The 18,707-nt window shown below is 33.3% G+C and overlaps 1 protein-coding gene and 1 long non-coding RNA gene across 2 annotated transcripts in view; one reads left to right on the forward strand and one right to left on the reverse strand.

Annotated features, from left to right (window-relative positions):
- The first annotated feature begins 777 nt into the window (after nucleotides 1-777).
- The window catches only part of LOC123525019 (NXPE family member 3-like), a 55,626-nt gene continuing 37,696 nt past the window's right edge, over nucleotides 778-18,707 (forward strand). Inside the window, exons 1-6 of the mRNA XM_045303693.2 lie at nucleotides 778-1,246; nucleotides 1,498-1,604; nucleotides 9,401-9,573; nucleotides 13,137-13,414; nucleotides 14,081-14,349; nucleotides 14,492-14,682. Coding sequence (XP_045159628.2) covers nucleotides 1,229-1,246; nucleotides 1,498-1,604; nucleotides 9,401-9,573; nucleotides 13,137-13,414; nucleotides 14,081-14,349; nucleotides 14,492-14,682 — 1,036 coding nt within the window. The 5' untranslated portion in view covers nucleotides 778-1,228. The remainder of the gene's footprint in view (nucleotides 1,247-1,497; nucleotides 1,605-9,400; nucleotides 9,574-13,136; nucleotides 13,415-14,080; nucleotides 14,350-14,491; nucleotides 14,683-18,707) is intronic.
- Nucleotides 3,061-7,518, reverse strand: LOC123525028 (uncharacterized). Its single transcript, XR_006681386.2, has 5 exons — nucleotides 7,084-7,518; nucleotides 6,077-6,195; nucleotides 5,420-5,562; nucleotides 4,949-5,045; nucleotides 3,061-4,502 (listed from the first exon to the last, which is right to left on the reverse strand). It is a non-coding gene; the product is annotated as an uncharacterized LOC123525028 (long non-coding RNA).

Below are 18,707 nucleotides of genomic sequence, written 5' to 3' on the forward strand. Positions count from 1 at the left end.
ATACTTTATTTAATAAAATTAAAAATACTGAATCAAAAAGAAAGACTCTGCAGCATACTAGAATGAGAAGATAAAACAGGCAATACCTAGAAATAGTTTTCTAATTCCGATATTTAGTAATGAGCATATTGAAAATACATGCTTAGATAATAAATATTTTGATTTTTGATCGCTTCCGGGTTTTATAAATCTTTAGAGTAAAATATTTTCATTGGTTCACTTTGACAGCAGTTCAATCGTTAGTACTCTCACAAACGTAAAATCACGTCACGCGGCATACAGTGCTATCAGGTGGATAGCGCATTTACGCGATCCTCGGCATACACGCCTGTTATCTTTTGACGGATAAATACGACATGCGGTACTCGATAAGAGTTACAATGAACGCATAAATGCGATCTGCGTCCTTAATGAGTTAAATACTTTTTATTATCTATCAATGTTAATAAATAATCAACAACTGCAGAGTTGTGTTTATGCAGGTTTTAATCAAATTGTTCTGTTAAAACACACTGCCTATGTAGCACAATATTGTTTCTACATCACTGACATCCAGACTACAGAATCGTTTAAATTTTAAGCTAGTCTCTTAATCAACATCGTCTCTATTGAGTACATTTTACTGTTTGTACTCTGAACTGCATTAAATTCTGGCGAATCTGTCCGATGACTATTGCATTTTTAAAACATTGCTCCGTCACAAAACCCAAGCGCATGCTTTAAATACCTCGCAGCGCAATTTTGAATTTGAACAATGGCAAATTTCATTATGACGAATAGTTAATATTTTTCAACATAACTCCTCGGACGATAGAAACTATGTTTCATTTTGAGTATATGTGATAGTACTGTAAATCAAAAGTACTCGGCACAACTGCTTGGTTTGTAGAAAAAAAATAAAATCTGAAAATCAGATCTCCCAGAAGCAACAAAAAGAAGGCAAGCAATGGAGACACGGTTTGGTTGAGTCTGTTTATGAGTAGTAATTGAAAGTGCAACACTGCTCACGCAAAGTTTAAGTTGACCCGGTGGAGATGATATAAGTGTTGAGCAATATATATGTCTCATAAATTGCATTTAAAATGAGGAGGCTAAACCTTCAAGCTCTAAAGACGGTTATCAACATATTGATCAGTCTGTCATAAACAAATGCGATATATTATATAGTTTATTGAAAATTAGATTGTATATTGTCAGAAGAAGACCTGCAGACCAATATAAATACGCAATGGATAAACAGATAAAGGTAAATGTTTCAATGTTTTACCGTTGCCTAAAATTACATTGCTCTTTCACACAGTATTTTTATAACTATTAGGAGTGCAAAATACAAATAAATTTATGAACATTTTTGTCACTTTAGAATAGAATATTTTGAACTGTCCCTAAGTATTATAGGGCAAACTGTATATCATATGTCTTACGTAAGTAGAGCTTTTTTTATCTATGTCAAAAATGTTCAAATATAAACACAGCTTTTAATTATGAATATTGCAGGTTATGTTGGGGTTATGTTTTTACATCGTATTTTACACGTTAGTCGTGAGTCTACGTTCCAAGTTAGAGAAACAGGAAACAGATGAATGCACAAAACACACAAGAAGGTAAGATTTATTACAAGACATAAACAGAGGGCAAATTTTGAAACTTTCGAGCTCTTATTACTTTTTTTTTAATCTTACATTTCAAAGTTGATCAATCTAAGATCACACAAATATTGTGCGATTTTTTCCGCTGACCTGTAAAGGCAAATGAAAACATAAATTACAGAGTCGTTTACGGAAATTATACAAAATAGGATAAGATATTTCCCGTGGATCAGCAGAAGACAACAATGCAGAATTTAGATTGCAAAAACAATATATTAAAAAATCTCAGCTTGTAAACTTGATACTGGTCTGGTAAATAAATTCACGAAACAAGCAGAACCAACTAAATCAGAAGCTGTAGATTTTATCCATATAAATTGTGCTTTGATCCAAAGTTCCACTATATTGCATATGTTATCTAAACTGGTTTTTTTTTTAAATTTTATTGTTACTTTTTAATATTCATCAAATGGTAAAATCAATGACAAATATGATATAGAAAATAATTGAACAGATAAAGACCTTTCACAATAAAGAATCACACAAGAAGCTATTTAAAAGAAGAAGTTCACGTTTATCTCCAAACAGGTCAGCGGAAATGCAGATTAGTTTAATGGTGATAAATATATCATCCTTCAATGAAAGAATTCTCTCAAGTCCGACTTCTATTTGTCTTGCAAGCATATATACTTGTAGGTTGATCATAGATATACTACACGGTATGTTGAATTTTGGCCGAGTCTATCTTACGTATGTTATACAAAATTTGTTTTTTCAACTATCTGAGGGAAACATACTGTGCACTATGTTTTCCTAAAACCTTCTCTGAATACACAGACAGAAGCATTAACTGCATTTAACAAAGTATAAAGTTATTGGGATGATATTGCTAATATAGATAATATGTATTTGCTTAAAGATGTTTTTGTATAGCTGGCATATTTATCAATAATTATGTCTCACTCATAAGTGGGAGACATTTTGTTTTTGCATTCGCCGTCCGTCCGTCCGCATTAAGCCTGTCCGCCTTTCACAGGTCTCATTTGGACAAAAGTTTACAGGAGTGATAAGTACAATGACTAGTTGCACCTCATTACGGGTACGTTCCGATTTGCTGCACAAAACTGACGCCAGAGCTACAAATAGAAAATATTGCCCGGCTTTCACAGGTCAAACAGCTGGCTGAATTTCGATAAAACTACACAGGAGTGGTCAGTTCCAAGACTTGTGCATATCTCCGGCATGCTCCGCTTTGCTGCACAAAATTGCCACGGAGCTAGAAGACTATTTACAGGTCAAAATGCTGGCTGGTTTTAGACGAAATTCCACAGGAGAGATCAGTCTAGTTGTGCAAATCACCGACACGTTCCACCTCGCTGCACAAAGGGCTTGGTTCACTTATAGGTTAAAATGGCACAACATCAAATGTTGTTGAAATATTATTATAATGAATGATCAACAACTCGGAATGCAAAATCTCATATTTTAATTCATTTGAAATTGTGCTGTTGCCATGGCAACCGATTGATTTTCTTTATGGAAACACGAAAATCTCTTATAACAATTACATCAGAACGTATAATTAACATTCAGATATGCTAAGATATAACCCTTAGCAACGCCTAAAATTTGAGGCAAAAAAATATATGGTTGCCATGGAAACTGAGATAAAAATGAGAATATTTGCTTTGTCTGTTTTTTTATGGAATAAAACCAATTTAGGCCATTCTTTAAGAAAAATAACATATGTAATTTGTTTGTGAAGATCATCATTCATAAATAATACAATATATTTCTGTTGCTATGGTTACAATGGAGTTGCAGTATATGCTTCAATGAGACAACAATGACGTTTTTGCTAAGTTATTGTAGAACACTTTCAGCATTTACCATTACATGTAAAAATTTAAAAAAATGCACCACTGAAAAGTGTTCTTCGAACAATGTTTTTTTCAAGACATAATATAGAACAACAGAAAAAATGTTTCCACGGTTACGCAGTTAATTCCGTAAACATAATCTACATAATCTCATTTAACACACAGTAATAGTTTAAGAAAACTGCCTTATTAAATGTCTTGATCATATTAAAAGAGTCAGATGATACTAACGGCAATAATATATAATTAGGCATACAAAAACTAAATTGTTTCCACAATAATCCAATGTATGTTTTACAAATTATACATATATTGTGCTTTCAAGACAGGTTAAATTAATTGTTCATGAAAAGGGAAAATAAACATGATACTGCCGACAGAAATGATTACATGCAGTTTGAATACAGCAGAAAATATTCGTAGATCTATATAACCCACTGTCGTAATGAAAAAAATGTACATTACTACCATATATGTTACAATTATTGTTGAAAAATCTTCCAGTGTTTTAGAGGAATTTCACATTTATACTGTGTTCAGCCTTACATGTATATAGTGATTCAATATTTAACAAATGCATAGTACTGTTGACACCATAAAGTTGTTAATTCAATGTTTACATAAACTATATGTATCATTTGTTCTTTTTCAAATATATGGAATTTGGGTCTAGTACATCTTCAAAAAATCAAAAACACTTTCAAAATTAATCAAAATTTCAGAGCTCTTTCTCTGTATTACTTTAAATGTTAAACACTTTTTTCCATTCAATCTTCGTTTTAAATGACTTGAATTATCAATTATAATGGCTTTGACACTGCTGGTTTTGAGCATACATTGCTGTTGCTGCAAAAGGGCGCTATTTCATTATACAGGTACCACTGTCGACTGGCATCCAGCTCAGGAATGGTAATACGGTTGGTGAATTTGCCTGTCCTGCCAACCCCCTGCCTAAAAATATTAATCTCCGTCTCTGTGTTGAAGTTATAATCCTTTGAGAATACTATCTATACCAGGTCATGCAGAAGACATTCTGTAATGATAAATGTATCAAATATTTAAGACAAAGAACACATAACCTTTTCATCAATCCTGAACAACAGCATTCCAAAAGACATCCCACACATAATTACATTAAATAACATTTTAGAATTTTATTACAGTAATAACTTCTTTTCATGAAAAAATTCAACCATCGCACATATTCTACATCAAGTAAGGGCCATGATTTTGATCTCATTTTAACAAATAGTTCTTTAACCTGGTCAAGAAAAAACAGTTACTTTATTAGAATTATGTTATTTCTGATTAACTTGCTTGCAGTGAGCAAGACACTCTTTAACAACACAAACATAAACAGAAACTGTGTGATTTTAATATAAGTGGCCTCTTTACAGACATGATCTCTGCAGCAAGTTTTATCAATACTTGATTATCAATAAAAACATAACTGATAAAAGAGGCTCAAGCCAAATATACCTAAACATGTTCAGGTCTGAATTCTGTATGCCGGGCCTCAATCAGGTTGTACTCCAAGTCATCATGTAGACCCATCATAACAAGCCACATTCCATAGCTAAAATAACGGGTATATTTAAACAATGAATTCTTAAACAAAAACTTCTAAGTAGCAATAGTGAGTCTTTAGAATATAACATAGCATCACTTTATTAAAACAAATAAATGCCAGCTACACAGTTTATTTTCTTACATACACACCTAAGTCTTAATACAGTATGTTGTGTAAGTATGCAATACTCAAATTGTAATTCAATGTTTATCAGTGGTAATATTATTTTTCATTTAGATAAAATTATGCACATTATCTATATAAACTGGAAACTAGTGACTTTCCAAACTGAAGTGTATGAACACACTGTAAAATTAAATGTTTCAATATCAAATTCTGTGTGCTTAATAAATATTTCTTTATTTATTGGGAATTCTTACCTTATTATAACACTTTTCTTATTTTGTCCATTATAATTGTCCATATGTAATGAAACATTCTTTTCTCCATAGCAATGATGCTTGCAGTGATGGTGGACCATATATACCACACTGTTTGCTCCTCTTCCAACAGCAGTACTGTACTTTTCATACAAAAACAAGAACAGTTTATAAGAAATGTATTAAATTCTCATCAAAAATGGAGTGAATCAACACTGACCAAACAGTTCATCCTTTCTTATAAATATTGCTTAACATTAACTTGTATTTATCAAAACTTAATTGAATTCCAATTCACAGTACTTATGATATAGCATCTTTATTATAAAGCAATGCAGTATTTTCAACCCAATTTCAGGGATTTATAGAAAGTTCAGTGAAAAAAATAGAAATTAGTAATATCAAGTCTTAACAAAACATAACTTCCTTTAGATAATTTTACTTGACAAAAATTCTGCAAAGGTGTCACTATAATTCCAATGTAAAATGTGCACTGCAGGCCTGAAGCTTTTATTCATAGAGTCATGATTTGTTTGAAGACTATGGAATTTAATATAGTGATATATGGAATTTCATAGTTAAAATTGATATTGAAAAAGTGCATTTGAGGATACTGACACTGATATGAATGTAAACACTAACTTCAAAATCTTATACCTGCATGAGGATTCACAGAAATACAAGGGCCCTACTTGCTGAGCATAGTATGGGGTCAATACTTGTTGAGCACTCAAAACTGCAGTGAGCCTTTATATTTCTTACTGCTGGAGGTTATCCTGAAAAATATAAAAAAAGAATTTCTCATTTATTTAGTAGCCTACCAACATGCTGTCTACCAGTAATGGCAATAGTGAGAATGAAAAAAGTAGTTTTTATTGTAATTTGCATGTAGAATTTTTAAGAAATTTTCAGGAGGTCTATTTTAGTTGCTATAATTACAACAAAAAGTGACAATTTAAAAGACCACTTTTCCTGTGTTATTGTACTATAATTTTCAATTTTCATAGATTCCACTGTGCATAATGACCAAGTAATTATTAAATTGTTCACATCTGTGACAGTTTAAACTGTTCACATCTGTGACAGTTTAAACAATGTACAGTATCTTGTAATATTGGGCTATTCCAGTAAATATCCACCCCCTCCCTGTGGAAGCAGCTTTTTTGGTACAACCTGAGAGGAGGGGAGGGGGGGGGCGTATTTGGAGGGATCCTACTGGGAGGAAGGGGAGGGGGTTATTTTCAGGTAACCGGGGTGTGGAAGGGGGAGAGGGGGGTAAACTGTCTCCAGGAGGGGTGGGTAATATTCTCCGAAAAAAACTGCTTCCACAGTGGGGGGTGGATATTTTCTGGAATAGTCCATTCCTGTTCATCAGTTCATTTACCTCTTTACAATTTCTAGATAGAAAGTTTCATACAGAAGGCCTACTTAACATAGTAGATGCCCGACTGTCTTGGCTACAAGTATATTCTGCCATCATGCAAACTACCAAATACACAGGAAAGATATTAAAAGTATTTGACAGCAGACAGTCGAATCGAAATGTCAACATTGCTATTTTTCGCTGCAAAGTTGTATCTTCGATAAGTCAACAAACGAAGCAATCTGTCCATTTTGTTTTGCCTCCAATTACGAATAAATTTATAATGAAAATTAACACTTACCATAACAATTATTAAATCCGCCATGCACTTTAAATATCCGCGTATATTCAGAGCAATAACTGCATGTATTCTCTGACCCAGTTTCAGACATGTATTCACCGATAATGGCGTGTTGATTTCAAAGGGAAACAATTCGCTAATTCACTCATTAGGTTTGTTATATTTCACTAAATGTTGAAACGTTTAAACTTAAAAATCTTCGTCCGATATTATTGATTTTAACACTAGCTCTAATGGCTGTTGCTTGAAAAACAAATTAATGAAAACAAATATCTAATTAAGTGACGTCAACTTCAACGTCATTTTACCGAAATCGAGGTTTGTGTAATTTCGGATAAAAATGTGTCTCTGAGACGGACGTTTTTTTCGTTTTTGAATATGGCGGCATTGCTCACCAGCGATGATTTTTGCACTTTTTGTTGGTTTTTAATGTACGAAGTAGTGGTTAAAATATTAAGACTGGTAAAGGATGCCGCCAAAGCGAAAATCGTAAATAAAGTCTCAAATATATGGAAAATTCACATTTTTTTGGAAAGTGGGGCATGTTTGGAGTAATATATAAACACAACAACACATTATTTTTCAAAGTTTATTACTTATATATGAAGCATTGTGTTTACTTGTTACGAACAGCATATGTATCAATGTAGAATAAGTAATGTATAATATGGCTAAATTCGGTGCCATTTACGTACATTAGTGAACCAAGCCCTTTGCCGCCAAAGCTTAAGGTATTCATTTGGGGAGACATGATATTTTTTGTGACAAAAACACCATCTGGTATTTACTGTTTTAACCCATTAATACCTGCAGCCATATCGCCGCTTAATTACTGGTATCAATTTTCCGATACATTCCTGAGCCACTTATCAATTTATCTGCTTTGTATGCCTGTGGATTTTCACTGATAATCAATAATCGGTAAGATCTAGGCATCCTTTGATCAAAATTAGGGACTAGCATCTGTTTATAAAAGATGAATAAAACTGAAATTTTCACAACTGATACTACAATTCATGATCTAATCAATAATGTAAAATTTACTACTATTTTGATTTGCAAAATTGTTTTACAGTCCAACTGAAGTAACATGAATATGGAAAACTGCAATATTCAAGAAAAAATGGACATAGAAAAACAGCCATTATTTGATTATTCTATATTTATTCAAATATCATCTATTGCTAAACTTTAAAGCAAATGACATTATGAAAGAACTAAATTATACTTTATTTGATAAAATTAAAAATACTGAATAAAAAAGAAAGATTCTGCGGTATAATAGAATGAGAAGATACAACAGGCAATACCTACAAATAACTTTCTAATTCCGATTTTTAGTGATGAGTATATTAAACAAAACATGCTAAAATAGTAAATATTTTGATTGTTTCGATCGCTTCCGAGTTTTATAAATCTTTAGAGTAAAATATTTTCATTGGTTGACTTTGACAGCAGTCCAGTCGTTGGTACTCTTACAAACGTAAAATCACGTCACGCGGCATACAGTACTATCAGGCGGATAGCGCATTTATGCGATCCTCGGAATACACGCCTGTTATCTTTTGACGGATAAATACGACATGCGGTACTCGATAAGAGTTAAAATGAACGCATAAATGCGATCTGCGTCCTTAATGAGTTAACTAATATATTGCAGAAAATAAAATGGTCCAATGCTTTCTTATGTACATTTTCACTTTTATTTATTCAGAAGAAGACATTTAAATTGCCACTAAAATATATTATCTGATTTATGAAATATCTGTCTTTGCAATAATATCATGATCAAGGTTTCATTACATCAACGATCGTGGCTATTAATTTGCTTGTTTTCAATTTCAACACGTTGAGTTCGTCCTATGAACATTAGTTTAGTCAAATGTTCTACGGATGTATGTGATAACTTTTTGTGTGATCATTTAAATTTAAAATGATAACGTTAATTTGAAATTAAATACCTACAGAAATGTTACAATTTTATACTGCCATAATTTCAACAATTAAACAAATTATTATTCATTACAACACATAGTAGCATGTAAAACAAGGCAGATTGATTACTGGGTTTAAGACATTGTCAAATGTATGCGGTGGAGTTGATGAATATTTAAGAACTCACGTTATAAACAAATTCTTTGGTTTCAAACAGAACAGACAAACATTTGAACAGAAACTTATAAGAAAAGTTTGCCATACCAGCCACATATGAACGTTTAATTGGAAAATGAAACTTTACATCGAAAGTAAAGGCTTTTAAGTTGATAGACACTTTCTACCTTACTTCCCTTTCATTTAATGCAGATGTCTGTTTCAGGTATCTGTACTGTACAGGCAACAGAAACGGATCTTTGACAAATACAGATAACCATCAGATAATCTACACCCAGTTGAATGAAGTTATAAGCGAAAAAGAAGCTCTCCAACACAAACCATGTCAGGATCAAAGCCTTGCAGCAAATGCAAGATTGTCTAGACTGTATTACTTAGGTTGGTACATTATACGCTATACTATGAGATTTTGTTTCGGTCTAACCTTTATAAGCTTCAGTCGTCTATAGTTTCCACTTGAGTTTCTTTTACATGTGACAGGACTACCTTGCAATGATTGGCCCAGACTATGTCTGATATACTCAGCAGTTCCACTAAATCTATACTTATATTTTTATTAAAATAAGTGTGGTTGCATTAAATGTCGCTCAATCTATTCAATGCTATTACTACAGCTTTAAAGGTGTCGAAGTACTGTGAACTGTGTTATGTTTGTTTGTTTGTTTGTTTGTTTGTTATGGTATTCAATATTTAAATACATAAATTTCGAAAACTGTATCACTGAATAAAATTTGAAATGATAGGTACTACCAGTATATTTGCCCTTGCTTAAAAAAGTCCAAGGATCTTCCTTTATCACGAAAGGCGGTAATGTCAACTTACTACTTTATATTAAACAGAAACAACATAAAGAAAATTAATTTATAAACTACTACTTTATGGATGGACGGATAACTCAGTGGTTTGCACACTGGCCTTCCAATCCTGAGGTCGGGGGTTCGATCCCCGGCAGCTACTCGGGAATTTTCAGAAACGCTTTTCAGTGTTTCCCACCCATACCCAACTTTTTTCTTCTTAGGCGTCTTATCAAGCCATCCGCAGCGGGGTGCGAGAACAGCCGCCGCAGAGACTTTCCGATATCAGACAGACCTGAGATTTACATTGAAATATAAAAGGATTAAATTTTGTTTCGACCATTCTTATTTCCTGTTCTGATATTTTAATTTATCATTGTTCCTACCATAAAATTCATTTTCTTATCTTTCCACTGGTGTATTTTTTATTAATGTAACACTATTTCTTCTTGCTTCCAATTTCATTTGAAACCAACCATAGTATTTCCCTATATAACCTATATAAAATGCAAGCAAAACACGTTTTTCGCTTACTTTAAAGGACATTTAATACTGTTTCTCCCCTGAAACAATTTTTATCACTGTTATGACGTGAAAGTATAACAAACAAAGAAAATGATGATATAAAAATATTTAAAGTAATTCAATAGCATCTTGCTTCCATTTGCATTCAAAAACGGCTAAAATTGCACTTTAGCCACTCTGTCCAAAATGTCCGAGTTGTGTTCGGTTGACTGATAAGAGTCTCTGTCTTGCTTGAAGTATTCCGTAGCAGAGGCAAAGATGTTAGAATTATTATAGCTGGAATACCATTGTAAAGATTAAGTTTTTTGGCTGATTGTTTTAAAAATAAAAGATAAAATATTGCCTTTATCCCATTTTTCGTTACATATCGTTTATTTTATGTAAAAAAAAGAAAATGGTGTCAAACATTACTATGTATTTCGGTAAAAGTCAGTCATGTGTCATTGTTACAATCAAAAAATGTAAATTGTCTCAACCACGTATCATTGAAATATTCGATCTTAGAATATAACAGATTTAAAATTTAAAATGTCAAAAATTACAGTTTATAGTTTTGTAAATTGTACATCCACGCTTTACTGTGACTGACAGAATATATCGGTTGCATTTTTGTAAAAGAGAAATTAGTGCGTGCGAAATAAAAATAGTATAACGTGCAGATTCGGTATAGATATTAAACAAAATCGAAATTCTAAACTGTTTTTACAGGGTTTTCGCTTCCATTACTATTTATCAGAATTTGATCAGTGCATAACAGAATAAATCACAGCTATATCAACATACGACTGTATTAATTTTACGTACATAATTTTTATGTATTACCAGATTGCTATATGATATAATGGACTAACACATAAATTCAGGACTACTGGAAGTATATAAAATATTCTATTGATTCGAGTGTTTAATTGTAATTATCATACAGTCGAACAAATAGTTGTCAAAACTATTCTAAGTTTAAATGTGAACAATGGCTTGACATGATATATCTTTTAACTTGATATCTTATTATTTAAAATAGATTTTAATATTACAGTAATTTTGATTTTAAAGTAAAATATCATATAGCATGTTGGCAGTTTTGCTAATTATATATAAGGGCGTAATGTGTTTCTGATTAGTAGCAAAGTGTAAAGTATAGTAGCTGTCAGCATGACAATATGATAAAACTTCTGTTAACACAGCAGGTATCCGCGCCTGTATAAGGGTCAGCTATTAAAAGAAAAACTTCATGATGAAAAGAAATGAAAGAAAATGAACTGGATGTTTAATTAAATCATCATATTTCTATCCTAAAAATATATCCTAAAACGTTGACTTTTACGGAACTTATGGAATACTTTTGATCACAGAATTGCGAGTTTACACAACTGCATGCAGCAGTGTGTGCTATCCATACGGATATATACAACCAGATGTTCTGTTGCGCAACATATCATACTTGATTAACTAAGCAAATGCAAATGCGGTAGTGGTCTGATAAACCTAAAATTTTAGTACTTAAAATTATGTGACCGGTTTATTAATTTTTTATTCTTTCTGTACTGTTACATATTGTAAATACATGTGTTTTAATTGCTGCAAGTTAAAGTTTCCACAATGCCAGACTGCTTTAGTCCATTCATAGCCTGTACTCAAAAATGAACTTTCATTTTAATAAAATCGAAAGAAAGCCTTGAAGCAAATTGTTATTTTAACACTAAATGTTACAAATCGAGTTTTAAAAGCTTTTGATGAATCAAAATTTTCTTATCCGGATACCTTTACAATTTAAATGTTTTTAATTAAAATTTCAATCACATATCACTGATGAAATGATATTTTTATCATTACAATTCATATGATCATAATTACATCATAGCTATCTTTTCATAAGGTTGGTTATTATTTAAGGTGATCATGAAAATATTTTATCCTGTAAAATTCTTGCATTAATTATACGGACTCCCATTTCGTCTTTACTTTTCTTTTATAGATGATAATAACACTGTTTATTTGTGAAAAGTAGCCTGGGTTCCAGTCGGTTGATTTTTCATGTGTTTCTGTTCTACTGTTAGAAACTAAACGGGCCAGTAACAGCAATTTTCTCATACTTATAAGATAGCGCGTATGACTATGTTATGACAAAGCAAAAAATATTACCGACTGAATCTCAGGCTAGGTGATAAGATACGTTAAGTTACCAAACGGGTAGATAAGGGGAGAAACTCGCATATCTAATTCTTCTTATCAACGGTAAATACAGAGTACTGTCCCTTGATGAAAGAAGACTTTAGTTTGACATGCCAACTAGAGGTGTACTGGTCAGGAACCCAGGCAATCCTTGCGTGTAGCAGTGCTATACACTGGGCACGTTAAAGAACCAGGCTGTCTATTCGCAACGAGCTAGGCTAAGTAAGCCGGACAAGCCTGTATCTGATTTCTGATCTCTCTGTCGTGGGGGCTTTGTCTCACTCTGTCCCTCTGGTCAGATCGCTCTGTGTCTGTACTAGTAGAGGATGAATTTATGCGCCCTGTGTGGCTGCATTTGAACTATGTAAAGCGCCTTTGAACGTGAAATTGATCATGAAAAGGGCGCTATATAAATCTGGTATAATAATAATATAATAATAATAATAATAGATTCACCATATAAAGAGTACGAAATTGGAGACAAAATATATGTGATAGCAACATTATTTGACTCCTACGGAGGACGAAAATTGTCTGGTGGGGATCATCTCCGTGCAAGGATATGGAATCAAAACTTAAATGCTTCTGCGCCGGGAGTTGTGTATGATCATAATAATGGATCGTACACACTTATTTTCGAAGCTTTGTGGAGTGGGAAATCACGCATTTCAGCAACTATATCATACACAAGAGAAGCAATTACAGCATTTTATCGAATGACTTCAGAGGTATTTTTTAGATTTTCGACTGGTTCCAAATAGAAATTTAAGGCTTACTACGTGATTGCAATCATTTATCTAAATGTTAGTTTATCAAAACGAAATATGCAATACAAATGTGAAATGAGGTAAGAGTTCTTTAATGCGGTTCAGGACTACAAGTCTAATCTTATTTTGCAAATAGTTGTTTTTTTCGAACATGAGTCCATTAGAATTTTATTTTCCTTCAAAAATAAGTAAACCCACATCACTGGACGATACTCTACCAAAGTTTTCTATTGTTAATACTTCAAAGTACATGCGATTTATATCTTTGTTTGTTTATTTTTGGCTAAGGTGTAAATAATGTATTCTCTAACTCACTAGCGTTGGTGTCTGTCCCTTGTCCGTTATATCAAGTTAATGCCGTTTCAAGTAAAATAACCACTTCCGATGACGTCATATTTTGTCATATTTTGTAAAAAGAAATATATCTGGAAGAGATAACGTATCGTTTGTTGTTTGTAAAGCAAACATTATGAAAACCTATAACAGCTACATATAGGTTTAACTGAAAATTCTAATTTGTTCCGAGCAGCCGTAACACTGGACCATCTAAGGTGAATTCTACATTCAAATGTTTGTTTATATATATGTTTATATATAAACATGAATTTTTCTACTCACTTTAATCAGGTAGTTTCCCTGAGAAATATTTTTGCGAAGTACAAGGTTAATAACTACGATGAAGATTCTTTGTGTCATGCTGATTTGAATCATTTACTCGCACATACGAACTACAAAGATGCATGCAATTTCACGAGCTTAAATTCCGGCATGCCATGGTATTGTGGAAAACCACAAAATCCGCAATTACGATGTAGTGACTGGAAATTTCTGAAAAGTGATCGTCCAAAAATTCCTTCAACGATAAGTAAGTGCGAAAAGGAACTTCTACAGCACAGGTATATTTTAATTCAGATACTACTTACCATTTGAGTAAAAATACAAAACACAAATGAGTTATGTTGAATGAAAGCTGGAATTCAAATAAAGTGAAATTTTGGATTTTTGTTTTATCAAGTAAAATGTATTTTTTATTTTCAGTTCCCATCAAGTTATTAAAACGGTCCTCAAGGTATTTGTTAAAGGGCAAAAAAAGAACAATAGGAGGACAATTTTGCAATATTATCAACCAAGTATTCCATGTTCAAAATATAATACAACTTCACTATGGTATAGAAAACATACTACTGGATTTTTCTTCAAACGGCGGTGGCATCTGACGCTTTGTCAAGGTAACAAGTACTATACCATTAACCGTAAGGGTAAGACTCAACAAATACACCGGTAAAAAAAAAAAAAAAAATAAATAAAAATTAAAATGCCTTTAGGGAGCACGGGACAATATTGTCTTCAGATTTTCAAATATTTAGAATGCGCTATCATTTATTTAAAACTGTTAGTCGTATTTTGGTCGGGTGAATTGAACTTTTTTTACATATGATCGTCATATTTTAGGTTCAGTACGTCTCTTTGTGTTAGACTTTCAATTTTAAATTTCAGTTGTCTTATCCGACTACTTGAATTTAAGATAAAATTACTTTAAAAGGACAATTAAATTTGATTTTAGATTTTGCAATGAAAAATGTAGATAAAAATATCTAGCAAAAGTATGGATTTGCCAAATTCCGTGTTATTTGTACATTCGCGTGCGCAAAAGGTATATTTGAAACAGATGAATGTTACGTTTAGGCTTAGATCTATACATAGAGCTCTGAATTCGGCTACCCATATCGGGCCTCAGTCAGAGCTCTATTCCCTTCCATTCAAAAATATGCAATATAAGGTTTCAGCTAATGTATGTTCTATATACGCATTTTGCCAAAAATTTGTTTACTTCGCTAACTGATTGCCACTTTTTCTACATTTCTATGAAGTCGACTTATTCCGCAATGTTCGGATGATTACTTTTAGTTGTGTTTTTCCGTTTCAATCGCGCATCCAAATCGATGCGGGACGCCATGTTGAATTTGACCACAAGGTATCATGAGAAATATGCAAATTAGGTAGGTCAATGAAAATGTTAAGTAAAATTTACATTGTCGCGGGATAATTACGGGAAATGAATCAAATTCCACGTCTCACGAGCGGCTCGAAACTAATTTTGATAGTTGCGAAATTGTCCTGTTCTGAATAAACAAAAGTTATTTTAAAAAGAAATATGAACATTTATAAGGTAAACTAACTCACTGTTAATCTTCCAAAGTTGTGATCCCTCCAAAATTTACAATTCACAAACAAATTTCATTTTAATTGTCTGTCTCCTCGATGACATCATAAGTCGGACTTCGTCAATCATCTCGATGAAATCCAGGCACCGATCGCACCATGCTCTTGAAACGATTATTCATTGAATTCAACATCATTTCCAAAAGCATGGTTCAAAGATAACCTGTAGTTTAGTATCCTTATTGAATTATTTCCAGTTCCTTAATTTAGCAATCATTTTCCCAACAGTTTTAATAAATAAATAAATAGAATATGGTTATTCTCTATGTTCGCGTCCTTGCTGTTACTGTTTCACTTCTCCGAAACAGGTGACGTATGAGACAAATGACGTAAGAAGGCCGAGAGCTTCGTGCAAATTTACATGAGGCGCATTCGGGTATACTGTACTCAGTATACTGAACTTCTACAATAGATTGTCAATTTGTCAGTGCTCTTTCTCCGGACAGTTTATTTGTAACATAGACATGTTACGTAGTTGTCTAGAAATATATTGCAACTCACTTTTTAATAGTGGAGGCGAGTTCCGTTTTGAAGAAGCAGTCCATCTTGATAAAGAAATTGTATTTTATAGTTTGGCTATAAGAAAAATATTTGTTTCCGGTAACATGCTAAAAATGTTAGGGTAGGTAGATCTAGGTCGGATTTTTGTTTGGGACTTTTTTTATTAAGGGAGATTTTTCGGAAATTATTTTTTTTTGTCAAAAATGAATACAAATAACGGGGTTATGCCGTTAGAGTATCAGCATCAGTAAATTGATTTCTAACATCACTGACCATGTTTAAAGCATAAAAGGTGCATTCTCCAAGGCCATAAAAACATTTAGGGTCGGACCAAAAATTTAGGGTAGGTCGGGATACCGGAAACATTTTTTTATGCGTTATCATGCCTTTACTTAATTTTCGACCCGTAAGTATAGGTTATTAGCTTTGTATCGGGAAATATGCACGAGTTCTTCAGCGAAAATATTGCGCGACTTGAGGAGCGCAATATTCTTCTACCGAAGAACGAGTGCATATTTCCCGATGCAAAGATAATAACCTTTTTATTACATACTCAGCTACACGTATAAATATAATGTAAGTACCATAAATTTGTTCAATAGCCTGAATAGGATTGACAATACTGAACTAAATAGAAGAAAAAAGTGCAACAACACACACTGAATTACGTCACGCACCCGATATGAAATTCAGGCGTCAGTATATGGAAAAATATTGACGTTTCCGGTACCAGTGGATCTTAACGGGGAATAGAAACGAGTATGTAATAATATTACATATTACACATATGTGCATGGTATAATAAATTATGAGTCAGTAAGGTTTAAAAAATGAAAATATGAAAATTTAGGGACAAGTAAACATCGATGTTTAATTTCTTATAGATCTAGGACGTTGAATAAATGTCTTGGTTATTAAGAATGAAACTATAAAAAAATAATTACTGTACAGCTGAACTTATTTTCATGTTGAACAGAAGTCACTTAAGTCAGTGATATTAACGACTACTCCCCTCCCCCTCCCCACCCCACACACATATACACGCCCGGACGCTCACTTTCCCTCAAAGTTTTGCGTCTTTGAGGCAAGGAACCTTGCACTATTTTCACACATATATAAAATTTTTCTTCAACATGATGTTAGCCCGCCCGCCTAGCTCAATAGGGAGAAGAACGCAGATCTCCGGATCTCGGGTCGGGAGTTCGAGTCCCGGGTGAGGCGTATGTTTTCCGTGACGATCAACATGGTCTTACTCATAGAATGGGGAAAGTCATGTAATTCTTAGTACCGTTTTAGCTATTGATTACCTCAAAATTTTGGCGGCAAATCTGTACGTGTCTTCCATGCGACCCCTTCGTTATTGACCGCCTGCTTATTTAATTTTAAATTTATGTGATTTTCCTGTCCTAATTTGAAAATGTTAGTATACAAGTATGACTTTAAGAGAACGGAAATTTCCATAGAGATAGTGCAAGTTTATCCTAATCATATTACATATATATTATTTGCAATTTCCCGAGGGATTGTTTAAGTCCGAGTCCATGAGACATTCTGCAGATGTTAACACACGGAAACATGTGTTTTAATTTTACTCTTATTCTGGTATTGGATGAAGTATTCAAAAACAATCGGCTTCTCTCAGACGAATATGCTTTAAATTAGCGTTCCTGTGTCGTAAACACAATTTACAATTAATTACGTACCATTCTAACATGACTTGATTTGATTTCTAGTTAAACAAAGAAGGGAATCAAGCTCTGTATATTCTGCGATAAACAACGGTTGACGCGCGGACCGGTAAGAGAGCATTATGACGTCAATTATGACGTCAAATTGCCGCATGACGTCCGATACATTACTCCTCGATTCAATGAATCCAGCATAATATTTATTATAACATGTCAATGAGCATGTCAGAATGAAAACAATCAAGCCCTCCTTGTGATTTATCGTCTAATTTACCACGGTTCATCGTTCAGATGCTTCAGTATTTAACAACTCGGGCTCAATTCCTACGCATCTGAACTCTGAACCGTGGTAAATTAGACGATAAACAACGCGAAGGCCTTGATTATTTGTTAAGTCTATAACAAAGACGTCACCGTAGAGGCGCATAGCGCTGACAGCCGGTAGGTATTAGAGGGGACCTCTGCCCATATAAGGGGCTTGGGGTTTAGGGGGTCTCTCGCCTGGATATTTTTTTAATACAGACTGGTGAGACATCCCCCTCATTATAGGGGGATCAGGGGGCTCTTCCCCTGGGAAGTTTTGAAATACAGACATGAAATGGTGGCCTTTGGTGCATTTTGAGTTAATATAATGAGTATAGGACACTTCTCAGTCAACGAGGTTGGGGGAGGGGGGAGCACGAGCTGGATCCGGGTCTCAAGTCCGTATCTGACTGTCATTAAGACAAGTGAATGGTGAAACAAATTTTACGTTTTTGATATAAATTGGTAGGGGTGAGTTATGTCAATTTCTGTATTTACTTTATAAATAATTTATATAATATTTCTAACCGTAGACATCG

The sequence above is a fragment of the Mercenaria mercenaria genome, chromosome 3 (genome assembly GCF_021730395.1).
Source record: "Mercenaria mercenaria strain notata chromosome 3, MADL_Memer_1, whole genome shotgun sequence".
NCBI lineage: Eukaryota > Metazoa > Mollusca > Bivalvia > Venerida > Veneridae > Mercenaria > Mercenaria mercenaria.